Source organism: Lipophrys pholis, assembly GCF_963383615.2.
Source record: "Lipophrys pholis genome assembly, chromosome: 8".
Classification (NCBI taxonomy): domain Eukaryota; kingdom Metazoa; phylum Chordata; class Actinopteri; order Blenniiformes; family Blenniidae; genus Lipophrys; species Lipophrys pholis.
Window position 1 is genome coordinate 25,198,152 of NC_137630.1, and position 20,612 is coordinate 25,218,763.

The 20,612-nt window shown below is 39.7% G+C and overlaps 1 protein-coding gene across 1 annotated transcript in view; it reads left to right on the forward strand.

Moving 5' to 3' along the window:
• Positions 1 to 20,612, forward strand: part of LOC308113864 (metabotropic glutamate receptor 4-like) — a gene marked incomplete at both ends in the record, with an annotated part of 153,376 nt that overhangs the window by 95,284 nt on the left and 37,480 nt on the right. Inside the window, 3 exons of the mRNA XM_080470392.1 lie at positions 12,945 to 13,080; positions 16,322 to 16,476; positions 17,137 to 17,277. Of these exons, the coding sequence (XP_080326518.1) occupies positions 12,945 to 13,080; positions 16,322 to 16,476; positions 17,137 to 17,277 (432 nt within the window). The remainder of the gene's footprint in view (positions 1 to 12,944; positions 13,081 to 16,321; positions 16,477 to 17,136; positions 17,278 to 20,612) is intronic.

A 20,612-nucleotide genomic window follows, 5' to 3' on the forward strand; every position in this document is an offset into this window, starting at 1 on the left:
GGATGTTCATGCTAAAGGATGTAGTTAAGGATGTAGACCAGGTGTAGCCACGGAGTCGCACCTGAAAGTGTCTCCATTAAAAACAGCTTTAACTCTGTGGACAGGATATGGCACGCTTGTTTGTAATGGAAGCTATATCAAATCATGTAGAGCGGATTGAGCCAGGGAGGAAATCAGTCTGGTAATTTTCAAAATGAAATATTTCAAGTAGATGGCTCAAATTGTACTTCATTCGTTAAACATTACATTTATACCCAGTGGCAACAGGCCAGAGATCAGAAATTGACAGTCTGGTTATGTTTTAATAAAGTATTTGAATACATTTTTGGGGAAAAATTAAGTGACTCATTTCTTTGGGAAGAAAAAAACCCAGCAAACGTTTGACGCCCCATTTACACGACAGTGTTTCAAGTGAAAATGGATCGTTGTTGCATTTTCGTTTCAGAAAAGTGTGGCGTTTACACAACAGCATTTTGAAAACAATGTACTTTTACATGGAAACATCAGAAACGCTGAAAATGATGTAGTTAGCACGCCAGGCCAAGAGTTGGTGCTGTTGGCTGTTATTGTAATGAAACCACACACACACACACACACACACACACACACACACACACACACACACACACACACACACACACACACACACACACACACACACACACACACACACACACACACACACACACACACACACACACACACACACACACACACACACAACAATACGCTAGTAGCAGTGTTTCAGAAAAGTAGCTTTCCCTCCCGTTTCCATGGAGATGGAGTCGGACCGTTTTAAAAAAGTTCCACCTTGGTAGCCATTTTCAAAGAGTTGCTTTGCCAGTGGCTCCAAGCACCGTTGTCTTGTAAATAAAACAAATGTTTCTGTTTCCACTTGAAAACATGGTGTAAACGGGTCCTACGTGTCAGTAATGGAAAAATGTTGCAGCATAAATGAACAGCATCTGATAGTAATAAAGTAATTACAATAACTGTATTCACATTATTAAGTGCTAATGCCAGTACTAATTGTGAAAAAGTACCCAAAGGTAATATTATCCTCCCCCCAAAAAATATTTCTATTGCAGCTCAAAACTTTATGTATACAAAAGTTACATTGAACCTTTAATATTATCTTATCACTTTAATAATAATGGGAAAAGTTTGCGATCCAAGCACAAGAGAGCTGTGTGGACATTAGTCGGTGAACTCATGAGCGCGTTCACACAGAGCTGATATAACTGCAACGGTGCTGCAGCTCTTTGTCCGCGACCACACTGAACCTGCTGCTGCCAGCATCTGCAGCTTACACTGACAAATATCAGCAAGGCAAAGAAGCAATTTATCACATCTGAAGCCCCGATAAAGAAACGCCTGTGATGTGCCGGGAGAGATTGAAACTCCTGTTGTCAACCATTATTTCACCTACATGCTGTCAGAGGCGTACCGCGGCTGAAAGTACCCTGATAGGCAGCAGAGCATCTGAAGTTTTCAGCTGCTCGGAGACAATGACAGTGCGTCTCCCAAGGCCTGATGCAGCTCTTCGCCCGCGCCCACGCCTGAGCAGGCAGTGTCGCTAATGTTTGCTTTGGCCTCATGAGAGAAAGCTGTGTACGTCTTAAACTCCTCATCAGAGGTTTAATGACACTTTCACAGTGAGAGCCTTGCTGTGTGTATTCTGCCGGCTGAGAGGAAAGTCCCACGGTTGTCAGGTAAGTCGTGTCAGAGTGGCGTGGAAAAGCTGATTTCACAGTGCTTAAAGGGTCTGCCTTTGATTTCAAAATCAGCTGCACTCAGAAAGAAAATGTCATTCAGTCATTCTGGAAATCTAACTTATAGCTGGCCCAGAATCCTGCAGCCATGTAACGCTTTCTTATTCAGGATGTGGGGAATTAAAAAAGAAGAAGAAGAGGAAGAAAAAAAAAAAAAAAAGCTGAATTACTTTACACTGTGCAGAGTAAAAGGAGACACGGTTATATCACGAAGGCTACGGAAACATTAACAAAGTGTCTTTATAATGAAGCGTGTACCCTCAGGTCGAACTGTCATGTGTGCACAAAAGCCTTGCTTTTATAAGAGTATGGTTTTTTTTAAGGCTAGAAATAGTGAAATATGTGTGACTTTGGTCAGTCTGATGCTTTTCAACATATTCTAGTATGTACTGTGAAAACGACACATAAGGTTGTAATGCACTCAGATTACATTTATGGCTAATCTATGTCATGGTTACACCTACACACACGTATTCAAATGTTTTGCTGTATGAACCAGCAATTGATGAAATGTATGTATATTTCAAGATAGTGAAAAATTGCAATGATGCAATGGTTGTTGTGAGGAGACAGATTTAGGCAACTGGTGGGCCCCAGGCCACATGTGGCCTTTATCTTTAATCTTCGTTGTTCATGAGTCAATTCCGGATGAAAATTGGTTTAACAGGTTATCAGAAAAGGGAAATCATTTTAACCACATCTCCGCCTCATTTGTAACTATAGATACTATGTTGTCGCAGAAAATAATGTAATGATGGTAACCGATAAAAGAATCATTTGAAATGTAACAAAGCCAAAAAAGTTTCAACTTTAGATGGCAATACTGTAATAGAGTATTTCAGCCAATACTGTAATGATATAAATATATAAATGGACTGCAAGTCTTGTAAATAATTCCATTTTTACTGTTCATATTCATTCCCTGGCCACTCTCACTTATGGTTGTCTTTCATTTCTTGTTATTGACCATTATCACATTAGTGCTTGCTACCTACTAGATGTAATCACAGTAAGAAACTTACACTCAAACAAAAATGTAAAGGAAAGTAGTATCTTATATCGTTAAATTCCATTGTTACTTTTAGTCTTACTGTGTTTTATTTTTTTGTGTTAAATGAATCACTGTCTTTAAATGGTTTTTGTCCAGGCTGCTGGTGAAACTATTTTGACTTCTATCGCCGGAGGTTTTGTCAAAGAGAAATATGAAGATTAAAAGTCACTTGTACCTTTTATTCATTGTTGACAAGAATGGAATTACAAGAACACCACAGCATAATAAAGTCGGTGCGACTATTAAGATGGTTGCTGCTTAATAGTACGGTGTTTGCTCTCTTAAGTACACAACGGTGCCACACTGTGTAATTTGCCATCACAGTTGGATAAGAGCTCTGAATCAGTATCTCCATTAGTAGGTGGAGAGGATTTCCTCAAAATGACCGTGTGCTTACAAAAAAACAAAAAACAAAAAAACACATGGCAGTGGAGCCACTGTTGGTTCACAGCCTGCAGCAGGCTGAACGAACAACGTGGGATGAATTACATGTACAATATAGCACATTCTGTCACTCTTGCCCTCTTACCCTTCACGAGCTTCCCCTGCACCGTGGGGATAAATAGAGAGCGGGTCAATTTCCCTCCGGGACTTACAGCGCCCTGATATCAGAGCAGAGTTGCTGACAGATGTAATACCATGACTGGTTGCCATTTGGCTTAAGAAAATAGCCTTGCCAACAAACACTTTCAGTTGATCCATCAACATTTCAGACCGCAGCGTAACCACAGTTCCATCTTTTTGTGGTCTCATATAGACTTTCACTGGTTGTTAGCACAGTCATCAATACAAGCTTGAGTGGATCTTTTTTTTTTTTCTCCCACAGACCAAAGATTAGACCCCTGGAGTTCATAAGAGTCAATTTAGCAGCTACTCTTCAAGTATTGCACCCACACTTCCTTCCATTCTTTAGCTGAGAAAAGTTGGTCTCTTTCAAATGTACTAACCTGAGCTCACCGTTCAAAACGTGTTCAAAAACGTGTTTACATCAAAAACGATGGCGGCGCCACCACTACAACATTGTGTTTCGCTCTGAGCTTCATTCTAATGATGAAACAGTAACAGAGCGACAGTGTTCACGTCACGTAAGTCATCTTCAAGGGTTTTTTTTAGCTTCGGTTAATTTTTGAGAATCAGAATCAGAATAAAAAAGAAATAAAAAAGATTCTCTTCCCACAATAAAATTACATGTTAACAATGTTAACATACCATTTTAGCCAGTGAATGTCCAGTGATGGGCAACATCGGGCACCATCCCATAAACGCTTTTAGGCTTAGTAATAATACATCACTGCTCCACGTTCTCCACATCACTGCAAGTTAAACAATCCACGAGCTGCAGACTAAACATGAAGCCTGAACTGCATCAACATTTATCGCTGTTTTCAGATATCGCTTTCGGGCACTTGAACGAGTGTGGTCAGGATTGTAAACAGTACGTCGCGCATGCACCCAGCTTCTAAACGTATGAAGACAACAGCATGGAAATAAGTGATTTACGTGGAATGAATTCCAAAAAAACATCAGTGCACAGTGTGCACCACATATTAAGCGATGCAGTATGTACATATATGATAATGGATGAAAACCAGCGTGTCAGTGATTTCAGAAAATGGTTGTGTTTAAGATACCCTCAATAGAAATCTGCGGTATATCCTTCCTGACAGAGAGTATATAGGAGGATGCATCAGAGTCTCCTTTAATCCGGTCTAATTTCACACATCACCATGCAGACGTCTCTCTCATTAACATCAGAGCGTCCCCCCCTTGAGTATATTTGAAACCCATTATGAAAGACTACACAGCAATCTGGAAAATTGCTTCCTATCATTTTGTTTCATCTTCTGCTCCTTTGATACCAAACAGCAGCACTTTCTTTCAGCAACATAAAGTCAGGTTGGAGAGGAACCGTATGGTTCCTGGCTTATTGATCTCAAGAGGAGAAAATGCGGTGGAGCGGCTCTCTCTCATGGTTTGACAATAGCACAGCCAATGGTCACATTGTTATCGGTAAGACTTCAGAAGAAATTTATTATTAAATACACTTATGCACGAGATTCTCCAGCGGAGCTCTAATTAGTTTCTTTTAGTCAAGAACAATAATCAACTAAATCATACAGCTTGAGTAATATTTACTCAACATACTCAGTAGTTAAACCTCTGGCATCGTGTTTCAGTTTATTCTCAGTTAGAATAATTGTCTAATAATAAAATAAAAAAACAAAAAAAACAATTCTAAATGGATTTGGCTCAGGGCGGCATGGTGATGTAGTGGTTACAGCGAGAATATTACAGCAAGAATATCCTCCTGTACCTTGCAAGAATCGACTCTTTAGATCGTTTTAAACTGACTTATGTTTGATATTTGTTTTACCTCCACACACAATTCATTCCATAATTTTACTCCACAGATGGAAACACAGGAACTTTTCAAGCTAGTGCAGACTTTATGCGTCTTTAACTCTAACTTTCCCGTTGAATCATAACCTCCCTCTCTTTCACAGAACAATTTCTGAATATTACCTGGCAATGAGTTATCCTTTGCTTCATACATTATTTGAATAGTTTTGAACTCCACTAGCTCCATGAATTTCAAAGTTTTGGGTTGTAAAAATAGTGGCAAACCAACTTTGTGGACTATTCTTCTTGCACTTTTTTTGCAGAGTGACAAGTCTTTGTATTGACCTTATTAGTTATTAGTTAATTGAAGCGAAACATTGAATATTGTTTTTCTTGCCATATCTTGGGCCTCGTCATTAACTTGGAAGACGGGCGGGAGAGAGCGGGTGTTTCTGAGCGAGCTGGAGAGTAGCAGGAGCAGCGAGGGAGTGAAAACAGGAGAACAAGCTGGGAGTGAGCGGCTATAGGCAGCCTTGTTTGCCGCTTGTTTATTTTAATGAAACCACTTTATTGTCTTTCTATCAGACGCTATACAATCCAGAAGCAGCAGACGCATCAGGCTATAAACCCCTGTGTGGAAATCAGCTCAGAACAGAAGCAGGCTAACAGATGTGCAGCAGGAATCAGATGGGAGCACGTTGCTTGGCCTGGTGGAGAGAGGGGATAAAATTCATTGAAAAAAAAAAAAAAAAACTGTATGTAAGCGTGGAAAACAGCATGATTTGGTGCAAAATATGCAACGTATATCAAAGCAATTCCAGTCTTTGGTATCACCTCACTGCTGATGAATGATTTGAAAGTGTGTCACATTCTCACATATTGAGGTAAGAAATCAGACCACCCGGGCATGTTTGTCAGCAGCTTGCCAACCTCTGGCAGAGCATTAAAGTAGCTTAGCGTGTAAGGCTAAAGTCCAGATCCGGCTCCTCTTCAACGACCAAGCCATTCACACGCCAGGCGTTTAGTGCTCTGGTGTCCATTCCTGGAAGGCGACTGCCTCATCCGGACCAGAGCAGTTGAAGTAAATCTTTTCATTTTCGCTAAATTACTGTGCAAATTACAAAGCTGCAACTCCAGGGAGGGATATCAGTCAGTCGAAATGTGAACAGCAGTGTTTTTGCTGGTGTGGCTGACCTGAAAAATCTTAGTTTTTAAGCAGCTATTGGAGACATTTTTATCAGATTTAAAAAAATAAAATAATAATAATAATAAGTTAAAACAAAATAACCCTTGTTAAATTTGAGCAGATATACTCAGAACAAAGATTAATTTACATTTAATATATACATTTTTATTTTCGATGGAGTAGCTTTTATTGAAAAAGATTACATAAATAAAACAATGCTAAATCAATATTGGAGGCATCTGCTGAAAATCTATATTCTTTTGTTCATATGATTTATATAGTTCACCACTTTAAAACAAACTCATTGAAATCCATGGAAATTGAAAACATCGATGCGTAGGTGGTGTGGGGATTCATTCAAGACGTATTAGTTTTCTCTTTTGTTTTGAAAGCTTTCTTAATAAAACACTATCATATATATTTTTTGTATAATGGTCCAAATTTAGATATATGCCACAGATTGTTCATTAAATTCCTATCCAAATGGTATCTGTACACTGTTATGGTTAAGCGGTTTGGTTACAGGTTTCATCACCCATCTGTCCATATGTTGAAATGTCGTTGAGCAAGATGCTGAAAACCAAACTGCTCCCATTGGATGGACTGAGCATCTTGCATGGCAGCTGGACTTTTTGTTCTGGTAAACCAGTGGAAAAATGCTTTATAGGTAGAGTCCAGTTACCACATTTTTCAATTAACTTCTGTAAAACAAAAGCTTCCATCCTGCTGTCACAGTCTGTACTTTAGAAAGTTCTACTGTTCAACAAACTTAACAGCAGAAAGTGTTTTCAGTAAGATTTTCTAGTTTAAAAACACTATCTTGCAATCTTATTAGTGTTGAATAGACGAAAACAAATGCAAAAATGTTCAAACCTGCCATTTTCCTGATAAGGGGTTAAAAAAAATGCAATATGTACATTGTAAACATATACAGCATTTGACCAGAACATACAGGTCATCCTGTTTTTCTTGTCAGTGGAATATTTATTTACACGAGCAGGGCACAGCCAGCGAGCTGCTCCGTGATCTCTGAGAGGAGAAACTTGACCCTCACCATCGCCACACAAAACACAGTTCAGCCTCATTTTCCCAGCAGTACACAGTGGTCAACCCAGCGCTCATCACAACCTCCGGTCCACAGCTGCTCTGAGCTGTTTACCTGTGGACTCAGCAAGTCTCTGATCAGTTGTCCACCATGTGCAGAAAAAAAAAATAAAAAATGCACTCAGTCAACTCTGTTGTGCTCGGAATGAATTTTAAATGACCGTTCACTATATACACACACACGTCTATAGTGCACATACAGTTTCTATAGGAAGACTTCTGTGATCTAATGCAGTAGATAAATGTTACAGATATGAAAAATGACACAGATGCCTGGCATAATAAAGACAAATTGCATTGATACATAGGTGGAATAGGGGCCATTCATCTTCTCCCCTCTAATATGAAAGCTATTCATGTGGTTCAAATGATGTGCAATCTCTACCGAATACTTCTTTCATACGGCGTGCTTTTCGCCCAGGTTGGACTCCACGTGTTGCAGGACCGAGCTGCCCATTTACTGCCTTTCATTCAACAGAGCTGTGATGTTAATGTTGCAATAATGGAACAAATCTGGCAATTTAGGGCATCTTTGTGGCTCAGCAGTCTATAATAATTGTAATGGATTATGATACTATAATTGGTGCCCTGGGGATAAAGCTTCTTTTCTATCCCTTCAGTCTTGCACAATGAGGTGAGTAACATCAGTAACAGAACAGGACCTCAGGTTGGAGATTTTGTGACTAGTCCCAGGACACTAGTCTGCTGGAGGAGGGATCTCACCCTGAGTCTTTTCACTTGAGGGCTTATTTTTCCATTTATTTTATATAGTCCACTGTTTTAATACATTTGCCTTACTTGCACTCATATACTGTTTAATGACAAGAAAGTAAAAATACACTCTCATGCTGCTTGCTTCTTCTTTCTTTTTTTCTTTCTTGCTGAGAATCGATTCCTTCCATCCATTTTCTCTCCCTGTGAGCGGCCTGCGAGTGTCTCAGCATGTGTTGGATGAAAGGCAGCAAAACACTGGACACATTGTCTGTTCATCGCAGGCTTCTTATCAAGTGATTTGCAAAAATCAGCCAGTGCCAAATTGTCTAAATCAGATGGTGTTATTGCTTATCTCCCTCTTTAGTACTGTCCACAACACCTTGATTTGGTTGCTGCCATTTTTCCCTTGCTTTTGATCTCATCTGACGGCCTGTGAACAACACAGACCACTGTGATCATAACACCGGTGATGATCAGTACGTTTGATTACAGTCAGAAACAAGACAGTACGTACAGAACTATCAATGGGTGATGTTACTATGCTGCTTTTGCAGGTGATGTCCACTAACCCTCTCTTTGTAATCATTAACGGATTGTGACTGTGGCCTAATAAATCATTAGCTGCCATGAAAACCAAGGCAGCACCTAGGGTGTTGTTTTCTCGTTGTACTCAAGGAAGTGACAGGTCCTCAAGCTCCAACAACAGAAAACCGATGGACCACCAGTGCTGCAGAACCTCCATCACTTTGGTCAATTCTCTACTTGTCTGAGGCCACTAAAGCTTTGCAGCAGCAAAGTATGTGTTTGTGAATGTACCTTCTCTGAGGACCCTCCAGAAAATATTCTATTTATGGGCCTGAACTTTCACCACATTGCCCACCTGGTTGAATTCTGTGTGTTTCTGCACCACTACTCACCTGGCACGTGAGCTGAGCCGCAATCAGCTGGTGTCCCTGGGAGTGTTTAGTGTTTATGGCAGCACTGTTTCTCCCACAGGTGACAAATGAGAAGGAATATTAGTGTTCTGAGCTATTAGGAGAGCAGAGACTGAGGCTGACAATGGAAGACTCGAGAGGAAGCCTGCAGTCTCCTGAGCAACGGGTATTTTTAGAGGTGGCTCTTAGACGTGGCTCAGAAGTTAAGAGTTTTACAGAATGAGTGTTCGGGGGAGAAACACACTGCTCAGGAAGTTTTCTGCAGCGGCTGCTGTATCGACAGAGCTGCACTTGACACCGCATTAGTTTCAGCTGATGATCAGGTAACCTATGGGGGGTTTCATTAAGTACAACAGGTCATAAGGAAAATTACTAAACCAGCTCGGCTTAAAGATTAATTAATTCTTTGTGCAAAACACAGTTGTCCTGCATGTTTTTACACAAGCCATTGATTATTAATCTGCACAGACCATTTTCCAGTAATTCTAATGTATAACCCTAATTAATCAGCAGACAATCCGTGTACCTGGAGACAATCTCTACCCCTCTAGATATGCGGTGCATTTGTAATAATTAGCTCCGTAATTGTCTCTCTCTGCATTTTTTTGTGTTTCAGCCATAACTTAGGGGGCCTGGTTCAGTTCTAGTAAAGTAATGAGAAGTGGTTTGTCGACAAGTTACACAGATGTTCCTAAATACACGCTGTCTGACGGCGAAATGGAATCACACTCTGAAGATCTGAACCCCATAAAGAGAAATGTTTCATTCCGTAACACTAATGTAATATATGGAATGAGCAAGACCTCTAATTAACCCAATTAAAGGCCACTTAAGTTGTGTGAAGATGTAAGGAATCAATGGGCAGAAGCTGTTCAAATATCAATAATATTTTAATGTAAGCAAACTTTGGGTGGCTGATTTAAAATTTAGAAAAAAAGAAAGAAAGAAAAAAGATTCAAGGGCGAAGTGTCTCATCTGGTGGTTTCTTTTTGTCTTGGGATTTGAACTGCTGTACTTATCAAGGGATTGTGTCTTTAACCATCCTATTCTTAGAGCGAGCCTTGTGGACAGATGGATGGATGGTGTCTGCAATAAAACAAATCACTGTGTCTACCCTACAACTAACAGAGTTATGACAGTGGCTCAGTGGAGGAGCCTGTTTAGTGTGCTTCAACTCCCAGCGGCTAGTTTTATATCCCACGGTTCTGCGGGTATTCTCCTTGGAAGTTAAGCAATGCTGCAGCCTGCTGCTCTGACGTGAGAAGAGGAGAAAAGAAAGGGATGAGTGCTCTGGTTCCATATAGCAGATGTTAGGGGAATGGGAGGCACAAGTACCAGTGAGGAAAAGACACAGAATCTAATGATTGATAGAGTCTCCGAGAGCAGGGTTGCTGCTATGCTGCTGCTAAATTTCCCATGTGGTGTAAGTGTAATGACAAAGAGAGGCAGACAGATAAACCCCTGCTTCACTTTAATCACAGACTCAACAATCAGGAGCACAAAGATTGGAGAAAAGTACACAAATATAGTGAAATGTAAAATGCCCAAATTGCTTCCCGTTTCCAGTAGACTTCTAAAGATTTAGTTTCACTCTTGTTTCATAAAAATGGCCTTTTCCCCAAAAACTAAATATGTGAGAGTCCAGTATTTGCAGGCACGAAAACAAAGATCATGAGCACCAAGTCTGCACGAAAGGAGTTACACGATTGGGTTGTGCAATGGCTTGAGATAAACAAATTCTCAAATAAGTACATGATGTAAACGTCTTTCTGATTTGAACTTCCAAACCACAAACGTATAGTTTCTTCTTGCTACAAGTTGTTCTTTAGTCACACTTTCTTGGCTCGTCTCTGTCCCATCAGCCATCACAGCGCATATTACGCTCTCTCCCCATTGGCATCCAGAACAGCGAGGCGCAATCTGATTGGCCAAATATGTTGACATGTAGAGCATGAATGCACCGGACAAGGAAGCATACAATATTTCCATTGCAAATTATAATATTGCACAGCCCTGACAGGCAATTATTGCACACATTTCAAATCCTTCCAGTTAATGGGCCTAAATGGACATATGCATGCTATTCATCAACAATTCACATGCCCAGATTTACGCTTCCAACACTTGCCTTAACGCCTACTTGTAAATACACGCATCGCAGTATAATATCACAGACTGTGTCACATTACCAGGTATTTTACAAACAATAGAGCAAACATCATTACATGCAAATCAACACTACAAATCACTATAATTTGCCACATTTAGCCACACAGATTATATTTTAATCAACATTAGGGATTTACACTTTTAATAAAGAAACCTGCTCTGCAAAGGGTTTCAAAATCATTCACAGAAAGTAATAAAAGGCTGTGGTGTAAAATGGCAAATGAGTAGCTTTTGGACAAACGTATTCTGTTTAGATCTGGCACCTGGTCATCAGGGAAAATGTCTGCTATGGAGCCTTTGACATGTGAGGCTGTTAAAGGATTAATATGTCTTCAATGTCATGTTCAAGTCAGGTTTTGTGAACAAAAAGCAAACAAATTAGACTCTATGTGACTGTGCTGATAAAAAAAAAAAAAAAAAAAAAGGGAAAAAAGAAACATCCCCAAACACACAACAAGACACGGGCCAGTACACACAAAGGAATTAATGCATTCCTCCAGTGAAGGAGCTGCTAATCCATTAACCAGCCAAGTGAATGTACATAAGCCAGAACTGTTGTGCTGTGCTTGTGACATGCATGACCACAGGAAACCTACACACGCATCTTTCTGATAAACAACCCCGGTGGAATAGCAGAAGCGAAGGGCTGAAGAAAAAGAAAACATCATTAAATTCATGCAGAGCACACAATCAGGCTGCTGACTGAAGCCCCTCACTGACTTAACCGGAAGTGACTTTTTGTACCCGCGGGCAAACGCAGCCCGAGATCACCGTTAATTCAACAGCGTTTGTTGTTCTTTACTCATATTTCCAGTTTCCCGAGCTATTAGTATTTGAGCCGGGGCCAGGCTTTGTTTTATGGTCTGAGTCCGGCAGCCATGAATTGGACTACAGGGTATTATTCCTTCATTGATTGCTCATCGGGCCGGCTTTGGACTGGGTCACGGGAGGGAAATTCATTAGCATGCACATACTCTCTGTGGCATTCTGACAGAGTGACAAAACAGTTATCCTGAAATGTTGCACTGGGAATTAAAAAAGCTTGTTGGTAACCAGGCAAGATCCCATGTTGCCTTTTGAGTTGTATTTATTAACAGAGGATCTCTAAGAGGGTGAATATGCTCTTTAAAGTGCTGTACAGGGAAATATCATCAGGTTTAGATGAGTTTCTAACTCGTGCCTAACCCGATAAACAGAACCACTTCAATGGGAAGCACTACCCAGCCCTTAACGAATTAAAATATAAGTTTAACGTAGATTTTTTAGAGAGTAGAGCCTTACTTATCAAGACAATATTGTGAACAGCAGTTCATGCTTACACAGGAAAATCCTTTCAATTACAAAATGCATGTACTTCTAAATCGAACCAAATCCCCTTTGTCTCACTGGCAGGACTATAACCTGAATTGATGGGTCACCAGTGTCTTCTAGCTGTCCCTTGTGGTCCAAGGAAATATTTTTTTTAATACCTTGCATCCCTCCTGCTGTGAAATATTGCTCTTGTACACATTTAATAGTGCATCTATCATGAAAGAGTCCAGAGGACTGAAAACAGTCGAGAAAGATGAAATTGAACCGCGTGAGTTTTATAACCCCGAAATAGCGCCTCGGTTAAAAAGTTTCTAATGGGATTGCTTTAATTCAGAAACTTTTCTTATTTGTCTTTCAATCAGGTGGTCTGTGCATTTCCCAGTCTGTGAAGATACCACGAGAACCGAAAGTCGGAGAGTTTGACAAGATCATTCGCAGGCTGAGCGAGAACCCGAACGCTCGAGTCGTGATTATCTTCGCCAATGAGGACGACATCAGGTGAGTGCCTTCGCCGAATGTAATGACTGCTAACTTATCTCCAGCACTGTTCGATTCATTCTCTTTAAAGCTTGCTTCCAATATAATCTCAGTTTTGAAGAAATGGATGAGAACTCTGTTTTGAAATCATTTCAACACGTTTGACACGTTTCTGTTTCCACCTGAAGCTGCTCTCGCACTCCAGACCGGCTTTTTAAATGAGAACTGATAAGAACTGATCCTCAACTGACCTGTCTGAAGAAATGGTGAAAAACTATGTTAATAAATGTCAAAGTATAAAAAATAAACCGTAAGATAAAAATGAATTTGCACACATTAAGTGGTTATAAGTATTAAATCAAATTTTCTTTGCTTTCACGCACGCACACACACACTTAATCAGACCTACAGTGAAGCAAATTTAAACTAAAATCTAAATGTAACTTTGCAGTCCTTGAGAGTCATTGAGCAGCTAAGCATAAACTAAACTTAAGTATTTCTATTTTATATGTCGGACGACATTACACTTCAACGTCGTTAGATTTACCCCACTGCTTTGATTTAATCACAATTTACTTCGTGATTTCTATCATTTTCAAACTTGAGACAAACAAAGTTATGACATGAATAAAGTAACAAACAGATGCCAGATCAGTTTAGAAGCTAAGCCTCTTAAGTATGTACATTGGAATCTCATCCTTTATCGAACACGTTTCTCATTTTTACTTTTTGGTTTTCATTAAAGAGAAAATGCAATTCATTGTTTATTCCTAATACAATATCATTATTACTAAATTAGCACTAATGATAGACAGTACATGAACATAATAATAAAAAGAGTGAGTGCATTTTGAAACATAAGCTTCTGTTGTTTTCTTCAGATTGTGTTGGAAATTAATGTCCTGAGGAGTGTAACATTGCGTTTTAAATACTTTATCCTGCACCTACATGTCCTCTGTTCCACTAATAGTATTTTAATCTAATTTTACATATTTTCTGATGTCCCTATCCATTATAATCTGACCCTATAATAATAACAGTGTCCCTGCTTTTCTTGTGGGAACTCAAATGTTACAATAGAAATTGAAATCTGAATTTAAAAAAAATGACTAAATTAGTTGCCGGCTGAGTCAACACAGCACGTCACCGTTCTGGCTCTGTGAGGGGGAAACATTTCCTGGCAACGGGTTTGTAGGCCAGCGTATCCCTGGTGGAAGTGGGCAGTGATTTGGGGCGGTCTCCTGGCGATGACCAGGGCAGAACTCCCAGTACTCATTGACTTAATGCGGTCCTGATAACGGTTAATAGTGTGGATATATAGTAATTACAGAAAGCCAGGGGGATTTCACTGCCACATGCCTGCTCTATCCTTGAACTCAGCCAGTGTGAGACTTCCACCGCCTAATAAGACTCCAGAATTGCCTACGTTGTAAGGTATAAGAAACCCAGCAGCTTTAAATGAAGCACTGGAATATGATAGAGCTGTATAAACGTGTAGTCTATAGGTCAGAGGGTCAAAGTAACACAAGATATAACATCATTAGTCCATTATAATGTAGCCATCCAGCTTGTATTGCATTCATATATCAAAAAAAAAAATAGCACGGTTTTACATCATTAATGACATAAACAAATGGTTTTCAAAGTGTTGGGTGGGCCTCCCATTTGGGGGAATGCTGGACAGCTTCATATATGAGCAGCCAGAAAACCCTGCAGTTCAGGGTCATACCTTTTCTCAGCATGACTCTTCTGTCTTTGTGAAGAACTCATGACAAACAGGACTGAGTGGAGGCTAAAACTTTGAATCATATAATCAAAACACTTTTGGGTTAATGTGTAATTGTGATGAATTAATATAAACTAGGCTTTAGTAGAATACCATAACAGTTTTGAAAACTATACAAAAACTAATGATATTTCAAATTGAATGCATATAACTTCAAATTAAAATTGATTTATTACCTATAGGCGCCAACAGTATTACTAATCATAGTGAAAAGCATTATAAAGTCTGTCCTCAACCAGATATTACCTTTGAGAGCAAGACAAAGCACATGCTGCTTGAGTGGGAGGTCACAATGGAGTTCATGCCATTGAGGGTGTCGTCTTCCCACACTCAGCTCTGAATGAACTTAATGCTATAAGTTCATATTGATCGTTGAAACACTAAAGTCTGTGAGAATTAAATTAAGGAACTAATGAATATAGAATAAAACTAACGATTTGCATCACCTAAAAATTTAATTTAAACAACTCTAATAATATAACAATAATAATAGCGACTGAAAATAATAGCATGCCAGGAAATTAATTAACCGGAGGTGCAATGGCTGTTGCCTAAGGGGCAGATGCTCATCCATCACCCTGAAACTACACCTCCACCTTGTCTTATTTTCCACATCAGACTCATTGACCTGCCTACACATGTCTCTGTTATGTAATCCCCTGACAGTCAGAAAATCAATATCTTTCATTTTCCTACATGAAGCAAGTAATTGCGTCTTAAGACTCATTTCACTTGATTTCTTCAGACCCGACGTTGAGTAAAATCTTCACCACACATCAATCTTTGCGGCCATAAAACTAAAGCAAAGAGTCACAGAATTAAGTTGGGTGAGTCACTGCTCGCTCACTGCGCATTCAACCAAAACACGTCACACCATTGTTTGTTTTTTTTGTGTGCGACTCCAAAGTCTTGCACATATTAAAAAGCGCATATGCCATATAAAAAGGCTTATGTTGTCTACCGCGCATTATGATGCACAATATTTATTTTCGTCCCAGCATCTTTGGGGCATTCCAAGGGGTCGGTAATGCCTCACATGCCAGGTGGCTGTATTTAAATTTTATGTCGCTGCGCTGAAGCTTTCTTGATGCGACTGTGCTGCTACAGCAGCGCGTGTCTGCAGTTTTTTACGACTCCCCAAACTTACGTCTGCTGGCAACAAGCCTGGACAAATGTGGCAAGGGTGTCATTCTGCCACAGCCGAGCAGAACTCCACTGCAGTGGGAATGATGGAGAGTCTGAGGTGGCTTTTCAGGTCCACTAAAGTGCCTCTGTGTAACTTTGCCCCAGATCCGGGGTAGAAAATTCTCCTCATGCAACCACCTGCATGGTGGCCCACACTCTCTCTTTGGAGGCGCATTCAAATAGGAAAGTGGGTTCATTTACGGCACACAGCATCACCTCGATGTGCATAAAATAGATGGAAACAACACTATGTGGTACAATTAGACATTGCTTTCCTTCTTTGCCCTGCAGGCGGCTCCTTCAAGCAGCGAAAAAGGCCAATCAAACAGGCCATTTCATCTGGGTGGGCTCGGACAGCTGGGGCTCCAAAATCTCCCCGATACTGAACCAAGAAGAAATGGCAGAAGGCGCCGTCACCATCCTGCCCAAACGACAGTCTATAAAAGGTATTCACACTTCCCTACAGAATGATTCCTTTCCTGACATGAAAAAGCATTCAGATTTAATAAAATCTTTCACTCTTTCCACGTTTTCCTTCACCAAGTGCAGCTACGTTTTTTGCATTTCAACATGAATAACTATTTATTAGAGTTGTTTACAATTTCTGCCACGATTTAATGGCATTGGACAGAAACTGTTTCTTCATTGCCGTTACCTGTGACCTGTGATACTATATTTTAAGAATAAAGTTAACACTTCACCGAATCATGTACTGTAATTTCAATGTTTTCATTGTACACGCAGTTTGACTAATTGTGGATGACGTTGCGTATATTACAATATGAATGGAGGAAGCTAAAAAATCTTCAATTTACAAAATTCACATATAGTATAGTAAGTGAAAACTCACAAACGCCAAGTAAAAAGAACTGACACTTGTAATTCATTCATGTCTAATTGGTTAGAAGATTCAATAATGATCAAGCAAAATCACGAGCCACTTAAAAACAAGTAAGCTTTCACTTTCCTTTTTCTTTACTGTTGGATGTTTGCATTTAAAAGTTGAAATGTTACATGGAATAGCAGTTGAATGCAAAATGGAACCGAATGCATGCAGCTGGAAATGTCTACCAAGACACAAGCTCCATCTGTTGCTGTCCCTTCAGGTTTTGATCGCTATTTCGTCAGCCGAACACTGGAGAACAACAGAAGGAATATCTGGTTCGCAGAGTTTTGGGAGAACAACTTCCAGTGCAAGCTCAGTCGGCACGCTTTGAAGAAAGGATCTGGTATCAAAAAGTGTACAAGTAAGTCTGCATTTAATAGCGCAGCAGGCTCCTCGACGATGTGGGGAACCCAATCGATAACAGAGTACATTGATTAAAACTGTAGGGAGGAATAGTGTGTGTGCATGCGCTCTTGTTTACGTACATTAACCTGACTCCACACTGACCCACTGGCACTCCACTGTAGGGGCAACATTGACGTCATCATGAGTGTGTTTGTGCATTCACTGCTATTGTGGGGACCGAAAGTTCTCAGTTTATGAGACGGGTCAGCAAACTGGAGTCCACCGTTGTCTCATTGGAGAGGCTTCTTTTCTTTCAAATGCATGGAGGAAATACAAAGCCGCAAAAAGTAGAAACACATATTTTTTCTTATTCATTCTACATGTAATTGAAGCATTTCAATGAATTAACAAATACACTGCTGCTCTCTGATTTCCAGATGCATGATAGCATTTAGAGTCAGCAAAGTAAGAGTTACATCGATCTGAGTTTGAATTCAGTCAGGAAATTAATTTTGACTGACGCAATGTTGCAGAAATGTTAAAAACAAAAAAAAACCAGTATGTGTGTCAGCATGTTTGTCCTTCTATACTTGTGAGGACATCAACTCGCTTGCACATTAGCCTATGGAGCCACATGTCTCAGTGGGGACATAGATTGAAGTCCTTGTAGGGAAAACCACACTTTTTTTGGAATGGAATTGGGTTCAGATTAAAAAGGTATGATGACGACAATGACTGGTTGGTTTGGCCGTATTCTGTCAGTTGAGGCAATGCACAAGTGTAGTGCACACAGCAGGAAACCTGTGGGCTAAAATGTGAAAATGTCAGGATCCAGACACCTGATTCTTTGCTTTGGCGTTTACTCCACAAGTGGGATTACAGCCCAGACTAACATGAGAATAGCATTGGATTGGACTCGTCTCAAACAGGGAGGTAAGGATGAGGCTTAGAGGTAGGACCTGCAGATTAGGTTACGATAAGTCTCCAGGAATTAAATGTATGTGAATGTAATGTCCCCACAAGGCATGCAGACCTAGTGTGTGTGTGTGTGTGTGTGTGTGCGTGCGTGCGTGCGTGCGTGCGTGCGTGCATGCGTGCGTGCGTGTGTGTGAAATGAATGTATTTGTCACCACAGAAACAAAAAGCACCCACTTTCTAATTGAGGTGAGCATTAATGGAGCATTAATAGAGGCAAAAACTCAAATTTTATAAGAGAAATGATGTGTCGGCTCCATCCAATTTGCAGTGCGCAACAATAGCAATCACAGAGCTATGCCAGCACATGTGGTAAAACATAATCAATAGTTTATCTGGTCAGCCCATTAGAAGCAAGCTTTCAGGTCATTAAAATCAGTGGGTTCTCAGACCTTTTCCCACCGCACTGTGCCGTGTGGCTCTGCATTTCAAGCATTCCGGACTGACTGATTTAATGTTGGCACATGAGCTGTTTCTCAGCAATCTTCATATGTTAATATAGAAACAGTATACAAAAGTCAAACATGTACAAATGTAACTACATCAGCAAGTCTGTTTTATGCCACGGATAAACAAGCGTCAGTATAAGCAGCCAGTTTCAGTAAACATCCACGACCTAAAATAAATTGCTGCAGTCAATTTCAGGAAGTCACACTGTGTCCGATCGCTTTTACAACTTTTCTCTGTAACCCCTTCACACAGCGATTAACCAGCTGTGTGGATGTGTGAAATTAAGCCGGGTTTGAACTTCGCTCTCCTTTTTCATTCATTACAGAAACCATTTCTGTCACTTTTTTTGTGTTTCACAACCAAGCGCAACCCTCTGAATGCCTTCCAAGAGATTAAGTCTGAAATTGTACCCGTTCTCCCTGTATTCACAAGATTAGTGCTGCTTTACACTCCACCTTAAGATGCAGCAGCCCAGAGCGGCTAAAAACACATATGCAATCTGATATACCCAGACCAGTGAATATATCATTCAAAATAATTGCTTTCTAACATAGCTGGACTCGATTACTTGTTCACGTTGAGGTCCAGTCCACTCGTACACTACAGTATGAATACATAAACAATGGGCCACTACAGTCTGTACTACAATATAGTTGAATACATTTTTAAACACCACCAATGGATTTATGAGTGCAAATATACTATTGTGTATATACTAAACAATATATCAAACTACAATATGAAGTGGTTTTGCGAAATACCATCTGAATCTTAACCTTCCCATAGCTACTGTGGAGTCCCTCTGTCTGGACCTGGACATTTTAAAGCAACAATCACCATTCAGTAAACAAGAATTGTCAGGTTTTTATACTTCAACAACAGAAACAAGAACTGAAACAAACACAAGGAAACTGAAGATGAAAGTTTTAAGATGTTGACCATTTTCAATGGAAGTGAAGAACTGGGTATTAAAAAGTGGACCAACACACTATAAGGCAACATGTAAAGTTGATGTGTGTATAATTTTCTTTTTCCTCACAATAACAGACGGAACATGGAAGACAATAACTTAATTTTAGTGTAATGTAGGGCTTCATATTATGTGACAAATGTATTGTTGTCATGATACCAGCATGCACAATATTCAAATGATAAAAGTTTGTAATGTTTTCACTTATGCTTCCTTGCATGTCTGTGCAGTCATACTCTGCAACGTCAAACAGGCTAAAAGTGTAAATTATTGCAATTACTTGAGAAGAAATGTGAGCAAATATTTAATAGAAGATCACCGTTATCTAGAACAACTCTTAATCCATACTATATTAACATAATCTGCATAAGTGTTCACCCTTCATCATACTGTATATGTATTACAATCCTCAACATTACTGCGTGTTAATCTAATATCATGCAGCGCCAACAATTAATTTTTTAACAGTTTATTTTATTTTATGATCTGATCATAAAATGGGAATGTTTTTTGCATTACAGCATGATAAGTGATCTCCCTTTAAAATGACTGCGCTTCCTAACATGAATTGACCATAAATCAGTGCGTTAAAATGTGATATTGAATATATCACCAATGTACCATCACTGCAATGTCAACATTCACAATATACATAATGCAAAATACTTTATGACAACAGGCCAGAAGTAAAAAAGCACAAAAATAAAGAAAAAAATATTGCATGTCATGTCACGATCACACTACTTCTCACATATTGCATATTAACTAATATCATGTAGCCCTTATATCAATCCACTTATCTTTATTTGCTGTGGCAACAATATGCTTCCATAAACTGTCCAATTAATAGGCCGTCTTTCAGCTGCTCCCTCCAGGGGTCACCACAGTGGATTCTGATCTGAATGTTTGATTTGGTACAAACTGTCCAATTAATATCTATTTTAAGTAAAATGGAC